The sequence below is a fragment of the Cervus elaphus genome, chromosome 5 (genome assembly GCF_910594005.1).
Source record: "Cervus elaphus chromosome 5, mCerEla1.1, whole genome shotgun sequence".
Taxonomy (NCBI): domain Eukaryota; kingdom Metazoa; phylum Chordata; class Mammalia; order Artiodactyla; family Cervidae; genus Cervus; species Cervus elaphus.
Window position 1 is genome coordinate 134,109,656 of NC_057819.1, and position 19,838 is coordinate 134,129,493.

General features: G+C 49.0%; 1 protein-coding gene across 4 annotated transcripts in view; it reads left to right on the forward strand.

Moving 5' to 3' along the window:
- The window catches only part of PRKCA (protein kinase C alpha), a 292,204-nt gene that overhangs the window by 115,915 nt on the left and 156,451 nt on the right, over positions 1-19,838 (forward strand). For all 4 annotated transcript variants that reach the window (XM_043905764.1, XM_043905761.1, XM_043905762.1 and 1 more), the window contains exon 3: positions 13,945-14,027. In XM_043905764.1, coding sequence (XP_043761699.1) covers positions 13,945-14,027 — 83 coding nt within the window. The remainder of the gene's footprint in view (positions 1-13,944; positions 14,028-19,838) is intronic.

The following is a 19,838-nucleotide window of genomic DNA, read 5'->3' on the forward strand; positions in this document are numbered from 1 at the left end:
GACAGCCACCATCCACAGACCCTGGCTGACTGGCCTGGTGGGCGGGAGTGGGCGGTGCCCTCGCGGAGGCCCCACCGGGGAGCACACTCTGTCTCCTCTTTCTCCCTGCGGAGGCCGAGGGTCGGAGCTGGGAGAGCCGCCTGCGTCTCTTCCCGGACCCCTGGACCCCTGTCCTCTCTCCCAGCATCAGACGTCCACGACTGCGCGGGGGCTGCTCCCCTCCACCGCGTCCTGAGACCCGGACGAGGGTCAGTGCAGCTCCGGCGCCTGCTCCTGCTGTCTGCCCGCGTCCGGCGCTCTGACGGGCTTCCAGCCTCGGTCTGCTTGTTCGCAGGCTTGCTCCGTCACCCCTGCGCACGTCCGGGGCTCACTCAGGTTTACTCGCCTGGAGCGCTGACATCCCCCTGCCCCTCCGCTGGACCGCTCGGCCCGGCTCAGGCCTGACTTCTCACCTGGGCCCTGCACGTCTCTGCCAGCCCCGACCTTTCAGCAAGGAGACACCTTGCAGCCAGACCCGCGGTAAGCACGGGGCCCCTCTGTGCAGCCGGTCTTTGCCCGTCTTGCCGCTCAAATCCAAGTGAGATGCTCGGAAAATCAGAGCCTTAGAGTGGCCACAGCAGCACCCACACTGGGGACCCAGGAGCTCCAGCTGTGGGGAGATAACCAGCCCCCAAGGGTGCGGTCCTGGTAGACGCTCTGACCCTCAGGCCACCGCCGGGGTTGGAACTCAACCTCCCCGCGATTGGCTGGTGACTCTGCCCTTCCCTTCTTCCTGTGCCGTTTCCTCATCTGGGATAAAGGCACTGAGCCGGAGCTTCCTGAAGACTGTTCTTGCTCCTTATCTCACTCGGCCAAGCCCGTTCAAGTGTAAACCCCGTAGTCTAGCCGGGAGACCCTTCTGCGGTTGCACGCCTGCCATGCAGCAGACATTATCAAAAGCCTCGAAGTCTTGTCTTGTTTTCCTGTGTGCCTATGCGCGCACGCGGATGGAGACCCTGGACCGCTGGCCGCGTGGCTCTAGGGCCCTCTGCCCCGGGAGCCTGCCTTCCGCGGGCGTGGCTGGCGGAGGAGGCGGTCTAGCTGAGGGTCTGATGATGCTGAGGGAAGCGGGGCTCCAGGCCACCGTGTGCTTACGCAGCGAATCCGACTGGAAAGGACTGAGTTCTCGCCCCACCTTTAGCTTTAAGGCGTGCCCTTGAAAGTGTCACATGACAGAAGTAAGACACCCAACCCCCACCCAAGAGCCCCCCGTTGATGTGTTGATTGTGCCGGTTCATGCCCTTCAGCCCAGGTGGTTAATAGTGACATAGGGTTACGGCAGGTGGAACTTGGGGGCTTTAGAATTTCTGGCGGATTCGCAGACTGTAAAGTTGCTATGGAATCGGGGTGGAGGACGGTACCTGACGGCGCTGAGAAGCCCGTGTGCTGGGCAACGACACCGCAGAAACCGCTGGAGAACACAGTTCAGACATCCACAGACGGCCTTCTCAAGATAACTCAGAACAAAATCTCTATCCAGAAAATCTAGGGGGAAAGCACCTCAAAAGAGCAAAAACATGAGAAAATTATTTAAAATTTGGAAATAAGACATAATGGGACGCATGGCCTTTCAGTGTTGTTTGGGGCTCTGCTGAACCAGACCAGCCAAGGACTATTTATTTCTGGGCTTTCCTGGTGGGTCAGTGGTAAAGAACCTGCCTGCAATGCAGGAGACATGGCTTTGATCCCTGGGTCAGGAAGGTCCCCTAGGGAAGGAAATGGCAACCCACTCCAGTGTTCTTGCCTGGAAAATCCCATGGACAGAGGAGCCTGGTGGGCTGCAGTCCATGGGGTCGCAAAGAGTCAGATATGACTGAGTGACTAAGCAACATTAGCTTTTTAAAATAACAGTTCTCATCACATGATACAGTTTTTTTTTTTTTGTATTTATGTGAGATGAAGAATGTTAACTAATTTTGTCAATCATTACGTTGTATACCTTAAACTTATATGATATTCTATATCAGTTTTCTGGCAATAAAACTGAAAGAAAAATAGTTTTAAAACAAACAGCAAAAAAAAAGATAATTCACAATACAGTCATTTGAAGTCACATGACATGCGGTCACTTGGATAGCCTTTGAGGTCTACAGTGCAGTGGTTTCTACTTGTTTTCAGAGTTGTGCAAACACCAACACAGTCTAGTTTACATTTCATCCCCCCCAAAAGCCTATGAACAGTGACCCCCTCCCATTCTCTAAGACAGTGGTGCCTTTCTTTGTCGTTGTTGTTCAGTCATTCAGTTACGTCCGATTCTTTACAACCCCATGGACTGCAGCACGCCAGGCTTCCCCGTTCTTTGCCATCTCCCAGAGTGCTCAAACTCATGTCCATTGAGTTGGTGATGCCATCCAACCATCCGCTGTTACCCCCTTCTCCTGCATTCAGTGTTTGCCAGCATCAGGGTCTTTTCCAATGAGTCAGCTCTTTGCATCAGGTGGCCAAAGTATTGGAGCTTCAGTTTCAGCATCAGTCCTTCCAGTGAATATTCAGGGTTGATTTCCTTTAGGAAGGACTGGTTGATCGCCTTGGTGCCTTTCTTGGTGGGCTGTAGTCCTTGTCCGAGCGGCTCTACGCCCCCCTCAGCGGTGGGCTGAGTGGTATGTGTGTGTTAAGATGTATTCTGTTCTCTTTTGCAGCCAGCTTTCCTTCTACTTCGTTCTGTGTTTTGGACGCCTACCTGCTGCAGTAAGTGCATGAGGCTCTGGAGCGTGGTAGCAAGTGGACGCCTGGTGACCATTGTTGGGCTCGTAGCTTTGCCCCAATGTTTAACTCTTTAGGCAGTGCTGTTGTAAACCCCTCTGTGCCACACGTTTTTGTGTGTATTTAAAAAAAGCGAACTGCTGAGTGTGGAATTGCTGGCATGCAAAACCGAAAGGCTCTAAGCCGATGACAAGGAGGTGTTACCATTGATCTGGCTGTCCCTGCTTCCTTGGTGTTCGGGTTCTTGTTTCTGCTTCTGTCCTTGAGCATTACAGAGTTGGGTTTTCTCATTTCCATATAGACCCCTGAGGTTGAGCACCCAGCGCATAACTCATGGAATTGTGTTAAATAAATACCTGCTAGGCTCACAATGTAACAAAACAAGTTCGATTCTAAATATATGCTTCCTAATTTTCTCTTACAGTGATTCAAAAAGCATTTCAGAATCTTGTACCTTGTTATTCTGAATATCATCTTTAAAGTCATATTTTTATAAATTTAGTTAATGGTTGAAGAATTAGAAAAAATGTAGATGAACAGAAGGGGGGAAAGTGATATAAATTCTCCCCAAGCACCATCCTTTTACCAGTTTTCTCTGTCTTTGTAGACTCTTCTGCCTGCAGACACATGTACAACTTTTAAAATCTACAAGTAGCTCTGCATCACGATTAATTCTGGATAACAACTTACTGTGTTTTAAAACTTATTTTGCCTTATATTTTCTGGCATCCAATTTAGAAATGTAATACTCACTGTTTAAGGTTGACTTTTTTTTTTTTAATTTTCTTGCTCTTTCTCTGCCCAATGTCCTTATTTATATGAAAACTTTCCTGGTTCCTTTGTGGCAAGTCCTTCCCTTGAGCTCTCCCTCCAGTTACCCAGGGACTTAGGAATCCCTTGGGCACCTTCACATTTCCTTTTTGGACACTTCTGGCCTCTTTGCTTAGTAATTATGTCATGTTCCATATCTCTGATGCTTTATTCGTTCCCAACATACTTGATAAAAGAGAGGTAATTAATGTATTATGGCTTCTTGTGAATTGTTGTCCAAGATAAACCAAGGGAAATACTTGGGTAGGAATTTACATATTAATGTGGACTGACTTTGTCACAGAAGCTCTATGTAATCTCGAGAAAATAAAAGCGTTTTATTTAGGGAAACTTTCTACATGTGTTTACCTCTAAGAATTAAAAACTGCCTCTGTGTTGTGGGCACCTTCTAATTTCAGAAGTAGCATACTGTGTTTGCCTTTGTTATGGCCTGCATTTCTAACTAAATTTTAATATCCTCTTTTCATTCGGAGGCAGTTCTTATGCCATTTCCAACATTGATTGAAATCAAAGCCAAACCAGACATTAAATATGAAACACTTTTTCCCTAACTTTGCCCACAGGAGCTTTGTAATTACATGTCATGCCTAAATCAAATTTTAGAAAAAGCACTGGATTCTGAAATCAGAGTGTTTACTGAGGGATTTGGAACAACTTCATAATTTCTGTGAACCATGACCCAAAGTGGTTATTTTCTTGGTTGATACGAATCGCATTCCTTTCCATCAGGACTTGAGTTTTCCTCTGACCACTGACCTGCCTCCATGGTTTATGTGAAGCAGCCCCAGCCTGTTTTTATCATTTCATGTGGATTTAACTGTCGACTCTGCCGCTCACTTAGTGGGGGAAAGTCCCTTGGCCCTTTGTCTCTTTTCATGATTTCTACTGACAGACTTCCCTGAACTTGACCTTGTATCAGAGCCTTCTGCAGGTGCTCACAGACCACATTGGGAAGACTTGACTTCACCTACTTCCTGATCTTGAACTTACCTGTTTATGACTCTGTTTTCCAAACCAGGCTAGAAGCTCTTGAAGAGACCTGAGTCTCATTGATCTTTCCCATCACCAGGGCCCACTCCCTACATGGGATGTAGCTGCTGCTCAGCAAATTGTTGACCAGAATTTAACTAAACTGAAAGCGTCTGTCCACCGCCTCTGTTTCCTTACAGCCTGCTCTCCTGCTAATTCCTCTATTTTTTTTTCTAAGTTTAATTTTTAAAAACAGAATTCATTGCAGACTAGTTGATCCACAGCATGCTGCACTGTGCTCTGTTGTGTCTGGCTCTTTGCGACCCCGTGGATGGCAGCAGCCAGGCTTCCCTGGAAAACCCATGTCCATCGAGTCGGTGATGCCATCCAACCATCTCATCCTCTGTTGCCCCCTTCTCCTCCTGCCTTCAGTCTTTCCCAGCATCAGGGTCTTTTCAAATAAGTCAGCTCTTCACATCAGGTGGTCAAAATATTGGCGCTTCAGCATCAGTCCTTCCAATGAATATTCAGGGTTGATTTCCTTTAGGATGGACTGGTTTGATCTCCTTGCAGTCCAAGGGACTCTCAAGAGTCTTCTCTAGCACCATGGTTTGAAAGCATCAGTTCTTTGGTGCTCAGCCTTCTTTACGATCCAGCTCTCATGCTGTTGAAAGCTTCCTTTTTGAGATGCTCCCACCTTACAGATTTTAGGACTCCAGGCTCTGCTGGCTTCCTTTCCGGGGCTTGTCTCTGGTCTTCTGCTGATTCCTCTTCCCGACACTCCGGCACATCATCTTTCTTGAAACTGCATTCAGGATTCTCACTGTCTCTTCTCAGGTGGCTTCTGGCATCCCTTGCAGACAGAGGCCTGTAAAGAACTGTGCTTTATTAAACCCCAAGTCCTTCCATGCCTGCCAGCCTTCCTGGCTTTTTCCTCGGAACTTCACAGGTATTTGTGGAAGGAGTGGCCACATGAACAAACATGCAACTTTATTTTGAAAGTCAATGAATATAGATTATGAAATTTATGAACTCCAGAAAGATAGACACGGTTCTTGGCTCTACCCCGACCTTCGGCTCATAACCAAGTGGCTTGTTTACTGAACAAATATGTGCTGAAGATGTTGACTCTTCGTGAGGCTGCTAGGATAGCAGGACTTTGACTTGAGGATTAGTCTGTAGCCTGGGATTAAAGGAGAGACAAGCTGAGGCTGGGGAGAGTCTAACTTCATTGCTCACCTCCCCCGCCTCCCCCAGAAGAAGCTTCCAGGGGCACAGCTGCAGTGGAGTCTTTCTGAGCTCTCCCCAGGGCTGTTATTCTCAGATACCCAGTGATGTTTACTGCCTTTTAAATTAGGAATAATCTTCATGGAGGTGAACATAAAGGTGACTTCCCTGAACTCTTGGTCCCTTGAGGAAGACAACTATTTGTTTTCTGGGTGGCTTAATATTTGTGTAGGAACATGTGTTATATCATCAATAAAGACTGAGAAAGTGCTTTACAGAATCAGCAAGCATCAAGCAAATAGAGTCATTGTTATGATTTTGATTGCAAATTCTAGCTAATATATAAAGCAGGGCATATAAAAAAAGCCAATAATTTTTACCTTCGGACTCCTGATTACCCTTCTCTATTGAACCCTTTAAGAATTCTGACTTTATTAAACTCGTTAATAGCTGTGAGAAGATGAGTCTCTACAAATGCCCCTCATACTTTTGAATTGCACCCTTTCCATTTCACATCAGCAATTTAGGTTTGAAATAACTTTTTTTGCCAACAGTCACCTGTAATCTTTGCGGGCCTTTAGTTTTCCCCATGGAAGTGTGTGCAGAACCCTAATTCACATGTTTGTTTGTTTATTGCTCACTGCTGCTTTGGACTTAAAGCTGAGATCACCGTTCACTGGTGATGCAGAGAGTTTCCCGACAGGAATGTGCCGTCCCACAGAGCTGCCAGCGATGATTGCCCCCAAAGCCCTTCCAGCCTGTCCCTGTTCATCCCTGTTAGGTGAAATCTGAAGTTGATTTTCGTACAAAGCTTTACCTGGATGCTGCAGACTCATCTTCTCTTAGCAACTGGGTTCCATTTGAGAACCAGGGTGTTGCTCTGTTCTTAAGCACACATACCCCATCTGAGTATCATTTTTATTTATTGAATTATTAACTTTCTAGATACTGCCTTGGGTTTTGTGTATATATATGTGTGTGTGTGTGTGTGTGTGTGTGTGTATTTTGTATATGAGTGTATGTATGTACATTTTGTAGTTTAGTTGCTAGGTCGTGTCTGACTCTTTGTGACCCCATGGAGTACAGCCCTCCAGGCTCCTCTGTCCATGGGATTCTCCAGGCAAGAACACTGGAGTGGATAGCCATTTCCTTCTCCAGGGGATCTTCCCGACCTAGGAGTCAAACCCGCGTCTCTGGCATCTGCATTGGCTTTAAAAATGGTCTACATCAAAAATAAATAAATAAAGACAAAGGTAAAAGCTGTTCAATAACATAAAACCTACCCTGTTCTTTGCATTATAACTGAAGGAGACAAAAGCAGGAGATGAAGGGAGGAAGCGGTGGGGACAGAGAAAGCAAGAGAGACACCTCTTCCTCTGCATGCCCTTCTTCTCAACTGGCCTCTGCGCTCCTGCAAGGCAAACTCTGCGTGTCTGGTCCATCCTGGGGAGCAGGGGTGGACAGTAGGTGCTTTACAAATGTTTGCTGAGGAATGGAATGAGCAAGAGTGAAGTCATTATAAGTTTGTAAGTTATTAAAAGACTGAATAAGCCTTGCACAGACACACTGAGAAAAACACGTATTTGGCCAAAGAGACAGAGAAAAGCCGAGACTCATGGGTTACACTTCCTGACACTCAGTCCCACTGCAGCCAGAGACAGGCTTATCCCTGCTGAGTGCTCCAGGTCAGATGGAATGCAGTCGTGAGCCGGAGGTTTTGTCTGCACTGTAGGAGTCCCTTCTTCATCTGCACTGAGAATTGAAGCCTGATTCCTAAGTGTTTTTACTGTCTTACCTCCTTCCGGAACCCTGCACCTGCAGCTTCTTTTCCTGCCTTTCTTGGAAAGATCTGGGGTGACCTTAAGCAAGTGGCACGCATTTTGCCTCTTACAGCCTTGTGGTGTCATTGCAGCAGGCAGGCCCCCTGGTCTGCTCCACGCATTTCCACCGCCTTCTGGTCTTTTTTGTCATTTAGGGCTCTTTCAGCTGCTCGTGCAGAAAACTAGGTTCCAGTGGGCATTAGCAGTAAAAAGCATGTACTCGGGAGCTTCTGTGTTCAGGTGTGTTAAATTAGATCATACGTGTGAAGGGCAGCTGTATATGAAGGGAATGAAAATTTTCGAGTATTTGTCATTATTTTTTAAAATATTTGCTTATTTGGCTGCGCCAGGTCTTCACCACAGGTGGACCCTCTCTGCTGTGGTGCGTGGGTCCCACTTCTCTGACTGGGGTGGAACCCAGGGCCCCTGACTGGCGGCACAGTCTTAGCCACCCAACTGCCAGGCAAGTCGCAAGAGAATGAAAAACGTAAAGGGTGTTTGATGGATCATCTGTTGTTGTTGAGTCGCTAAGTCTTATCTGACTCTCTGCCACCTTGTGGGTGGCAGCACGGCAGTCTCCTCTGTCCTTCACTGTCTCCTGGAGCTTGCTCAAACTCATGTCCACTGAATCAATGATGCCATCCAGCCGTCTCGGCCTCTGTCCACCCCTTCTCCTCCTGCCCTCAGTTTTCCCCAGCATCAGTGACTTCTCCAGTGAGTTGGCTCTTCACATCAGGTGACCAAAGTACTGTGGGCAAGAATCTCTTAGAAGAAATTGAGTAGTCCTCATAGTCAGCAGAAGAGTCCGAAATGCAGGACTTGGGTGCAATGTGAAAAGCAGCAGAATGACCTCCGTTGATGGATCATAGACATGGGTAATATGGAAGCTGAATGCCAGGCTGACACAGACCTGCTTCTCTGTCTGTCTATCTGTCTGCCTCTCCCTCTTGGTCTTCTCTGCTTTGTTTCACCCCAGGGCTCTCCTCTTGGCTTCAACGTGCCCACACCGTTGGCCTAGATTCTCTGGCCAGGAACACGAGGGCCACCTCTGGTCTCTGCCCTTCACACCTGGTGAAATACATCTCGGCTCCAAGCAGGGACTGACACAAAGGAGGAAGCATCTGTGGGACTTGGTGATAGAAAGTTGAGGAGGAGGTTAAAGGCGATTCCTCTGGGGAAAGGAGGAAATATTGAATATTGGGGGTTTTGACAGGGTTTACTCGGGAGAATGTGCACAAAGGCTTAGGGCAGAATCAGCATGCTGGCTGCAGAATGGCATATCACACTGTGTGATAAAGCACATTGATTTGGCTTGTTTTCATACAACTTTAACATGCATCACACAAGAAGACCGTTTTCAATTGTTACAAACCTGAAACCAATAATTTTCTTTTAACATGCGAATAGAATATATGCTCAGTTTTTCGTTACTTTCCCCGCAAAGCTGAAAGCAGTTCGCTCGCCTTAGAGGTTTTCCTTTCACTGTGTTCTGATGTGACATTACCTTTCATTAATCCCTTCCAGCTAAGCAAGATTTAATTAAAACCATCTCACATGATGGCAGCCATTTATGTATTTAAAAAAGGAGCTCTCAGAAGCTTGGCTGCCTGTCTTCCGCTCTAAATGAAGTCAAACTATTAAATTTAGTAGGATCCTTTTTTGAATTGCAGGTTTGTTACATAATGGCTTTTACCCCATTAATTTTGGACAACGGGACTTTTATGCACATGTTCCATTTTATGTCACTATGAGCTGAATTTGAAATGATATGGACTTAAGACTTGAGGGTGAAAGGAAATTATTGTTTAAACAAAATGGAAGGTGATACCTAAGTATGTATTTTCTCCCCTCAACAAGCCTGTGGTCCACATGATGTGTAAGCAGGATGACCCTGTTTTGCATGTAAAGAGGTGACAGACGGTCCCCGGGGGTTGCGTGGAGAGCCAGGCTCTGGGGGTGAGGCCCTTGTTTCCATCGCTGCTGCTGACTCTGCACAGAGATGTGAAGGTCGGAGGAGCCCATTTCTAATCCTCTGAGATCATGTGAGTCCTTGGCTCTGAAAACTCAATTTTCCCCGCATCTCCCCTCTAATCTGGCGTGGACTTTATGTAGAACCTAATGAAATGGAAGTAAATACTTCCTTGGTTTTGCAGCCAGGTCCACTGGGAACGAAAAAAGCCGTAAATCTACATAAGCAAGATTCCATGTCTGTGTACCTTATTTATAACTTCATAAATCTCACTCCAGGTTGATGCGTAACTTAAATTATATTTTGGTGAGCCTGGCATGCTACAGTCCATGGGGTCGCAAAGAGTCAGACATGACTTAGCGACTCAACAACAACAACAAAGTGTATGTAACTTAAAAGTTACAATTTTAACCATGTTTACTTGTATGGCTCAGTGGACTTAGTATATACACAAGATTGTACAACTGTCACCAGCAAGTACTTCCAAAACCTTTTATCTTTCCTAACAAACTCTGTGGGCTTGAATGGCGAGGGTCTCCCTGCTCCCTCTCCCTAATCAGCCCCCCACCCCCCAGGAGGGAGGGCCGAGCCGCAGGTTCCGTTTCTTTATCTCATCTCCATCTGAGTCCTTGAACCCACCTGGATAACTCAGGGGGAGCAGCTCTCTGGACCTCCTCTCCCCCTCCCGCCGGGGGAGTCCAGTCACTTCGTGGCAGTTGGGGAGGAAATGATCTGGGGGCTTTTGCTTCCCTTTCATATCATATTGTTCAGTGCGGGCTGATTCCAGGATACGACTGGACTGGGGATTCCAGGGGTACAGTCTGTGCAGTTCCCGCTGGAGAGCTGGGCGCACTGGCAGGCCCGGACACCAACCGGCCGCGGGGACCTCAGCCTTCTGGAGGAAGCGCTGGAAGGCTGGCCCGCCGAGCAGGGACTCGGCATGCTCCGTGTCCGCCCCACACAGCGTGTCCGCAGTGAACCGTGGAGAGGAAACAGGCCCTGTGGCCTTTGTCTTCCTCAATCCGCGAGTGGAGCCGAGGCCATGTTGGGGACCGTGGCTGATGGGCCTGGTCTGAGCGTCCGCGCTGCTGTCCGTCGGTCCTCAGGAGCCTGCGATGGGGCGCTGCGGCGGACACGCCCGGGAGGCCGCGGCGCTGGGGCGGTGAGGGCCGGGGGCGCCTCCGCCGAGTCCCGCCCCAGGGGCGCCCGCGGCCGGCACCTCACCCGGGCTTCCCTGTCCAGAAGGGAGGGCTTCGCGAACCATCCACCTTCCTGCGGACGGCTCCCTAAGTGCCCCATTCTGCCTGCTGTGCCCAGCCTGAGGGTTTTGTTTTTTAAAGATACACTTTTGCATTGGACCATCTTAAAGCTATTTAAAAAGAAAGCAGTCATCCTTTATCCTGCTTCCCTGACACCTACACCCACAGCTTCACCCTCTGGGTTCACACACACACACACACACACACACACACACACACACACACACACACACACACACACACACACACACGGTTGGCCACACACACACACACACACACACACACACACACACACACACACACACGGTTGGCCACACACACACACACACACACACACACACACACACACGGTTGGCCAAAAGGTAACATCATAATATCACAGAAAAACGGGATGCCCTGAAGGAACCTTTCGACCAACCCATGTATCTGTATTCACTTTTATATATTTATTACATACTTAGAACTATTTTTCCATGCACGCATGTCCCTGGCATCATGTGCAGACTCGGCATCCCGTTCATCACCTTTTCCTCTCCTATTCACCAGTGTGAGATGGGCGGGGGGAGTGGGTCCAGCAAACCTTAGTTTGGCTCCTGGCTCCTCTGCACGGAGGGATGACTGTCCAGAAGACCTGTGTCCGTCTGCCCTGTTCATCGCTCCGTCCGCCCATCTCTCCCATCCCGTCTCCTGTCTGCAAACATCATGAGCTTATACAGACTAGACACCAAAGATCAGTGCAATGCTTCCCCGTCCATAACACACAGACGTCGGAGCATATTAGGTAGCGTTGTGAGGCGTTGGTGAGATAATTAGCGCAGGCGACGTGACCTGGCAGAGTGGCCCATGGCAGGATGCTGACAAGCGGTGTCTGTGGTCAGCCGGCAGGTCCTCTGCGGTGTCCGTGGCGTCTCACGCTTCCGTCTCTTACCGGCCGAAAAGTGACGGCCATCACTTTCAATCCTAGACTACCTAGGGCGCCCCGGCCCAGTCCTTACAGCCCTGACCTGTCCCAGGAACCCTTCCCATCGCCACCATCGGCCCGTCAGGAGCACTGCTTTCGTCCCTCGGGTTCAGACCCTTCAGTGGCTGCTCGTGCTGAGCACAAACGTCCCGAGCATCCCCACCAGGCCTCTGAGTGCCCCCTTGATCTTGCAGTCTCGGCTCTCAGCAAAACTGCCAGCCTCTCCCGCCCTCTTCAGTCGGCTCTGCCTCCTGACACGTGTGCAGGAGGTGAAGTGCCCTCAGCAGCGGAAGAAGGCAGCCAGGGTCTGGGGAGGTCTCGCCTGCCTTCCATGTGGGACTCACAGGATTTCTCAGTGAATGTTTTTTAGCTAAAAGTGTTAGTTGCTCAGTCGTGTCCAACGCTTTGCGACCATATGGACTGTAGCCCTCCAGGCTCCTCTGTCTACAGAATTCTCCAGGCAAGAACACTGGAGTGGCAGCCACTATGGAGAACAGTGTGGAGATTCCTTACAAAACTGGAAATAGAACAGCCATACAACCCAGCAATCCCACTGCTGGGCATACACACCGAGGAAACCAGAATTGAAAGAGACACGTGTACCCCAATGTTCATCGCAGCACTGTTTACAATAGCCAGGCCATGGAAGCAACCTAGATGTCCATCGGCAGACAAATGGATAAGAAAGCTGTGGTACATATACACCATGGAATGTTACTCAGTTATTAAAAAGAATACATTTGAATCAGTTCTAATGAGGTGGATGAAACTGGAGCCTATTATACAGAATGAAGTAAGTCAGAAAGAAAAACACCAATACAGTATATTAATGCATATATATGGAATTTAGAAAGATGGTAATGATGACCCTATATGCGAGACAGCAAAAGAGACAGATGTAAAGAACAGACTTTTGGACTCTGTGGGAGAAGGCGAGGGTGGGATGATTTGACAGAATAGCACTGAAACATCTATATTACCATATGTGAAACAGATCGCCAGTCCAGGTTCGATGCATGAAACAGGGCACTCAACGCTGGTGCACTGGGATGACCCAGAGGGATGGGGTGGAGAGGAGGTGGGAGGGGCGTCCAGGATGGGGGACACATGTACACCCATGGCGGATTCATGTCCATGTATGGCAAAAACCATTACAATATTGTAAAGTAGTTAGCCTCAAAAAACAAACAAACAAACAAACAAAAACAGAATACTGGAGTGGGTTGCCATTCCCTTCTCCAGGGGATCTTCCCGACCCAGGGTTGGAACCCAGGTCTCCTGCATTGCAGGCGGGGTCTTTACTGTCTGAGCCAACGGGGAAGCCCAGCTTATTGTTCAGCAGAAAACAAGAGGGCCGTAGGTTGTGCGCTCTGGAGCTGGTGCTGCACTTTTAGAGGGAGGATGGCCTAGGACATTTATTTATATCTTTTGTGTGTCCTCCATGTTACACTATTCATAAAAATCTGACTTACTAGTTTATAACTCATGATTTTTTTATTGATTCATCTTCAGGAAGACTTATGAAAACCCTGTTGCTTGGAAAACACTTGCTGCGTAGTGGTTTGGACTATCTGTGGGTGACCACCCCCGCCCCCCCCAAGCTGGTAGATTCAAGAGAGAGGATGCTTTCCAGCTTTTCTGCACTTCAAAGGGCTGTTTTCCGTAGATCTGGTTTGTGTCTTAAGGAGTTCTTGAAGTTCAGAAATCTGCTAAGGAAGTTCTTGGTGATACCCATGTATTATTTGTAATAAGTTACTCTCCTTGTATCTTACTCACAGGGTCTAATGTTTATCCATGTTTACACACCTCAGTGTGTCGGTGGCAGGGAGGGGAGTGCAGAGTGCTTTACCTGTAGCTTCCTGGTTTACACCTCAGGAGAAGGGTCTTACCACCCCGTCCTCTCCCCTCAGCTTTAGAGGAGACAAGTTAAGCTTTAGGTCTCCTGTGCCGTGTCCATGCGGGCATTCTGTGGTTCTGTTATCCGGGAATCCAAGCAATACCAAATGAGGCCAAGCCTCCAGTGAAATGCTGTCTGATTGCTGTTTATGAGATTCTGTCTGTAGTGAAATTAATTTGACTGCTGACAGCAGGTAGCCCTGTTTGGAGGACAAGGCTTTGTATATTCAATCCACTCTTCTAATTTTAGTTTTCTTTTCTCTCCACCAGTTTGCTGTTTCGTGGTTCACAAGAGGTGCCATGAATTTGTTACTTTTTCTTGTCCGGGGGCAGATAAAGGACCCGACACAGATGTAAGTAGCCTGGAGACTATTCTTTTATTTTGATGAATGTTTCTGAACTGAGTGTTTTTAACTGTTATTTTCTGTGGATGAGTGTCTCTGGCTGAGTATTTTTAATGCCTGCACTTCTGTTGTTTGGGCACACACTGTTAATGGGAAGACTAACCGGTTCATTCTGTGTGACTTTGGGCTTTACTAATGAACAGACCTGTAGTCCTGTGAGGCCTGGCAGGACTACCCAGGGCTCGGAGGAGAATTTCCTATTATCTTGTTTGTTCTGTTCGGCTCTGAGCGGCCATGTGGGCTAAATCCAGCAAATTTATCGCTGTGGCTTTCACAAACACAGTGCAGATCTTTTTGGAAAATGAACTTTACTGGACATGAACCGCCCTTTGTTTGCTCCTGACGGTCGGTGAACCGGCTGGGCTCTCACTGCTCTTGGCCGACATCATAGGCGGTTCCTTCTTGGCTTCATGGGCTTCTTGCTGCCTTTTCATCAGCTGTTATAGATGCTCCTGTTGGCTTGAATAATCCAACATCCATTTCACTGGACAGATGACCCCTGAAGCTGCCCAGCTGTGAACATCTGTAAACTCGTGGGCGTGGGCCCTTGCTCTGGCCATGGCCTCCCTTGTTCACTGAAAAGCAGGATCAGTGGAGGAGAGGGCGAGTTTGGAGGCAGGGGAATTACCCAGTGCTGAAAACACATCGTGGGAAGCAGAATCTGAGCTGTGACAGGCAAAGTGATACCTGTAACCAAAAAAGGAATTGCAGGGAGGCGGGGGCAGTGGACATATCTGGATGGCACGTGCCAGACCTCTGTGGCCACTGTCGCTTAAATTGTGTGCTCCAAGCACTTGCTCCAATTGTTCTGGTTTTGTTGTTGTTGTTTGTTTGTTTCAAGTGTTAGAAGTGGGTTATTTTGCTGGAGAGAGACTATAGAGGGTGAAGAAGAGAAGACAGAGGCCAGGAGAGAACTCTGAGGATGTCCATCCCATAGACAGGATAAGAGAGGAAGGTTGGGTGGGGACCAAGAGGGTGAGAGGCCGGGTTCATGGTTCCCTAAAAGAGCTTCCCTGGTGGCTCAGAGAGTAAAGAATCTGCCTGCAATGCAGGAGACCCAGGTTCAGCCCCTGGGTTGGGAAGGTCCCCTTGGAGAAGGGCATGGCAACCCACTCTGGTGTTCTTGCTTGGAGAATTCCATGGACAGAGGAGCCAGGCAGGCTATAGTCTATAGACTCGCAAAGAATCAGACATGGCTGAGCTACTAACAGAGAGGCTGTCGGCCACCTCTGGTCCCGTCTGTGATTCTGTTCTGAGTCCTCTGTTGGCCCCAGTATTCCACACAGATGGTAACATGCACAGGCTTGCCCAGGACAGACTCTAATACCTGAGAAAGCCTCATCCATTGCTGGGGTTGCCTGTGAATTGTCTTCAGCAGCTCATTTCATGCTCAGAATTTTGTTCCATTTTGGCTGATCACAGGCCACCCGCTCCAAGCCAGGAGCCAGGTGCAGAGTGTCAGCAGAGGGCTCTTTGCCATGGGAATGTAACAACAAGCGCACTGGCCATCTGATCCGCCGAGCTCTGCTCCACCTCGTCGTTGTGTGTGTTGACTTGACTCACATTTTAATATCCTCAAAAGTTAAGCTATGAGTTGTTTTTTTTAAAATCCGAGAGAAAAAGAAGTGTGTGAGCTATTAAAAAGGTGCAAAAGGAATCGGCCCATCCTGCCTGTCCAGTCAAAAAGGTTTGAGAGTTCTTTTCCGATGGGCAGTGTTGCCTTCGGTCCTTGATCTGTGACTGGGGCTTCCTATCTGCGTACATGATGGTTTGTTTATCATACAAATCTCCAAACTGCCCAGACTGAGCTCACTAGAGAAGTACTTGGAAGCACTTCAGGACATCCAACTGAGCTGAGGATGGGGGATATGTTTTAAGATCATGGGATTATAGAGCTGGAAGGGGTAAGGAATCTACACCTGCAGTGCAGGAGACACGGGTTCAATCCCTGGGTCAGGAAGATCCCCTGGAGGAGGGCATGGCAACCCGCTCCAGTATTCTTGCGTGGAGAGACAGAGGAGCCTGGTGGACCACAGTCCCCAGAGTTGGACGCGACAGAGCAGAAGCATGCAAGGGGTATTAGAGATTTTTCTGGATTAACCTTATTTTATCCATGTGGAGGCTGAGGAATATTGAGGAAAGACAATGAAATGACCAGGGGCGGCATGCTGTTGTCCCTGGAACACAGGTGGGTTTGTGGCAATTCTTATCAGGGTCGTGAAGGGAAGGAAGGGGACCCTGGCCTGTCGTCCTGTGGGTGGTGGGCACGCTAACAACCTGCTGCCTGGTGTGGTCACCGAACGTTCTGTCCCAGTGCTTGGAGAGGCGCTGGAGGGCATGAGAAAGACCAGGGCAGAGGATGGAAGGACTGGCGACACTGAAATCTAATTTAAGAGCATAAAACTACTCCAAACATTTTTTCCCCCAGAAATTAAAAAAAAAAATTTTAGTTTTTTTTTTTTTCATACCACAGTGAATGCTTAAGACACCCAGTGTCTGTGGGTTTGTGGCTTGAACTCAGCAGACCCCAGAGCAATCGGAGAGGAGGAAAAAGAAGTCACAGATCCTGTGGAACCCCCAGATGCTGTACCTCCTCTGTTACCTTCCAAATGAAAGGAACAGAAAGTACTGAAAAATAACCTAACAGTACCCAGATCGCAGGAACCACATGGGAAGGGAGCTTGACATTCCTTTTCTTAAAATTTTTTATGTGTTTATGTGTTTATTTGTCTTCGGTGCCGCACAGGCTTTTCCCTCGGTGCTGAGAGGGGGGCTCCTCTCTGGCTGCGGGGCCCAGGCTTCTCACTGCGGCGGCTTCTCTTGCTGCAGAGTGCGGGCTCCGGGGCGTGCAGACTTCAGGAGCTGCTGCATGAGGGCTCGGTACTTGTGGCTCCTCCAGCACAGGCTCGGTAGTCGTGGAACACGGGCTTAGGTGCTCTGCGTTATGTTGAATCTTCCTGGATCAGGGATCAAACCCATGTCTCCTACACTGGCAGGCAGATTCTTTACTACTGAGCCACCAGGGCAGCCCCCGTATTTTTTTGAGCAGAGATAATCCTCAATTCCGAAGGAGCAGCCTGGTTGAAAGTCTGCAGAAGTGCAGGGAACCCTGAGGAGAAAAGGTTTCTGGGTTCAGTGGAGGGAGCCCCTGGAAACCCTCAGGCCAGCTCCCAGTTTCCCCAAACCCCGTGGATAGGCAGCGTTCTCTGGTCAGAAATTCCCTCCCATCTTATTTACAGAGAAAAGTCATGATTTCTGAGACTTTAAGCACAAGCCTCTGCAGCCCGAGGAGAGAAGAAAAGGAAAGATTTTCAAAGACCCTGATGCTGGAGGGTAACCTGGTCGCTGATGTTGCCGGGGGTCTGGCCTCGTGGTTCGATGCAGGGATGTGGTCTCTCATCTGGGGCTCAGAGCGAGCAGAGTGCTCCCAGCTGGCGCTGCAGGGCCATGGGGGAGCTGCTGCAGAGTTTGGGTTTGCAGGTGTGTGCCCACAGCGCATAGCACCCCTGCCCCGCGTCTAGGGTTTTATAAGGGGATGAAGAAATAAGTGGATACAGTGGCTGACTTTATTTTTCTGGGCTCCAAAATCACTGCAGATGGTGACTGCACCAATGAAATTAAAAGACACTTGCTCCTTGGAAGAAAAGTTATGACCAACCTAGACAGCATATTAAAAACCAGAGACATTACTTTGCCAACAAAGGTCCGTCTAGTCAAGGCTATGGTTTGTCCTGTGGTCATGTATGGATGTGAGAGTTGGACCATAAAGAAAGCTGAGTGCCAAAGAATTGATGCTTTTGAACTGTGATGTTGGAGAAGACTCTTGAGAGTCCCTTGAACTGCAAGGAGATCCAACCAGTCCATCCTAAAGGAGATCAGTCCTGGGTGTTCATTGGAAGGACTGATGCTGAATCTGAAACTCCAATACTTTGGCCACCTGATTTGAAGAGCTGACTCATTTGAAAAGACCCTGATGCTGGGAAGGATTGAGGGCAGGAGGAGAAGGGGACGACAGAGGATGAGATGGCTGGATGGCATCACTGACTCAATGGACATGAGTTTGAGTAAACTCCAGGAGTTGGTGATGGACAGGGAGGCCTGGTGTGCTGGGGTTCATGGGGTTGCAAAGAGTCAGACACGACTGAGCGACTGAACTGAACTGAATTGAAAAAATAAGGCAAAACGGGTCCATGTTTAGAAATAGCTCTTTACCCCTCTGGCCCCCAAGTTAAAACTGGAGCCCAGCCTTGGGCAGGTGGCGGGGGGACTGTCACCTCCTTTGGCTCTGGGAAGCGAGCACTGTGACGCTGTTCTGAAGGGACCCAGGTGCCCTCGTTTCTTCAGTTGCCCCGGCTGCCCGCCCTGCTGGGTCTCCCGTCCTCGCTCTGCCCGGGAGGGCATGAGGCTCACCGGGCGGGCCAGCTCCTCCTCAGACCCCTTCCCTCCACCCGCGGCCCCTCTGTGCTTTGGTCCGGAGCCCCTCTGCTCCTCCTGACTTGAGTCTGCTCCTGAAGCCCCTCGTTCTGTGAGGCTCTGGGGCTTCCAGGGTGTGTGCACGTGTGTGAGTGTTAGCACACCGAATCCTGCTGTTCACACATTGCTTCCTCCGTGCCTCCAGTGAGGAAAGCTGCAAAGCATCCCTGTCAGAGGCTCACACCCATCTCAGCCCTTCCAGGAAAGGTCACGTCCAGACTCGCCCCTTCAGTCTGGAAAGAGCAGGGAGAGGAAAATCTTACATGATGAGAGTAAAACAATACATATGCTCAGCAGCTCTTTAGCCATAGCCTTGGAAGGCTTCCCGTGGGTTAGATATGTGGACATTGGAGAAAGCGTGTGTGGGGGGTGGAGAGTAACCTGTTGAAGGTCTCAAGCTCTGGAGGTCTTTGACTTCCCGGGCTTCTCTTGGCGTTTTTGCTTCGCATCCTGTTTTTATGCACCTGATGCATCCTCATCAGTGCCCCAGCCTGTCCGGGGAGAAAGGATTCCTGTAGGGCCTCACACTTCTTATATCTGAGCCTGACAACTGAGTCGAATTCAGGGCATTTAAAAATAACATCCTGAGTCTTCCTGAAGTTCCCCTGGGGGAACCTCCAGCAGGCAGGCGGCCTCGGGGGTCAGCCAGGCCCCAGGATGTTTGCCAAGGCACCTGAGAGGAAATGAACGACCTTGTTAAAAGGTGGCAGACTTCTGACCTGGGTGCCCCTGCAAGTCTGAAGACTGTCAACCAAGCCATTTGAAGAAGCTGAGAGTATCGACTGTAAATGACTGACTCAGAACCAAACGTGGGACCCAGCACACAGTTCAGTTCAGTTCAGTCGCTCAGTCGTGTCCAACTCTTTGCAACCCCATAGACTGCAGCACGCCAGGCTTCCCTGTCCATCACCAACTCCCGGAGTTTACTCAAACCATGTCCATTGAGCCCGTGATGCCATCCAACCATCTCATCCTCTGTCGTCCCCTTCTCCTCCTGCCCTCAATCCTCCCCAGCATCAGGGTATTTTCAAATGAGTCAGCTCTTCAAATCAGGTGGCCAAAGTATTGGAGTTTCAGATTCAGCATCAGTCCTTCCAATGAATATTCAGGACTGATCTCCTTTAGGATGGACTGGTTGGATCTCCTTGCAGTCCAGAGGACTCTCAAGAGTCTTCTCCAACACCACAGTTCAAAAGCATCAATTCTTCAGCACTCAGGTTTCTTCACCATCCAACTCTCACATCCATACATGACTACTGGAAAAACCATAGCCTTGACTAGATGGAC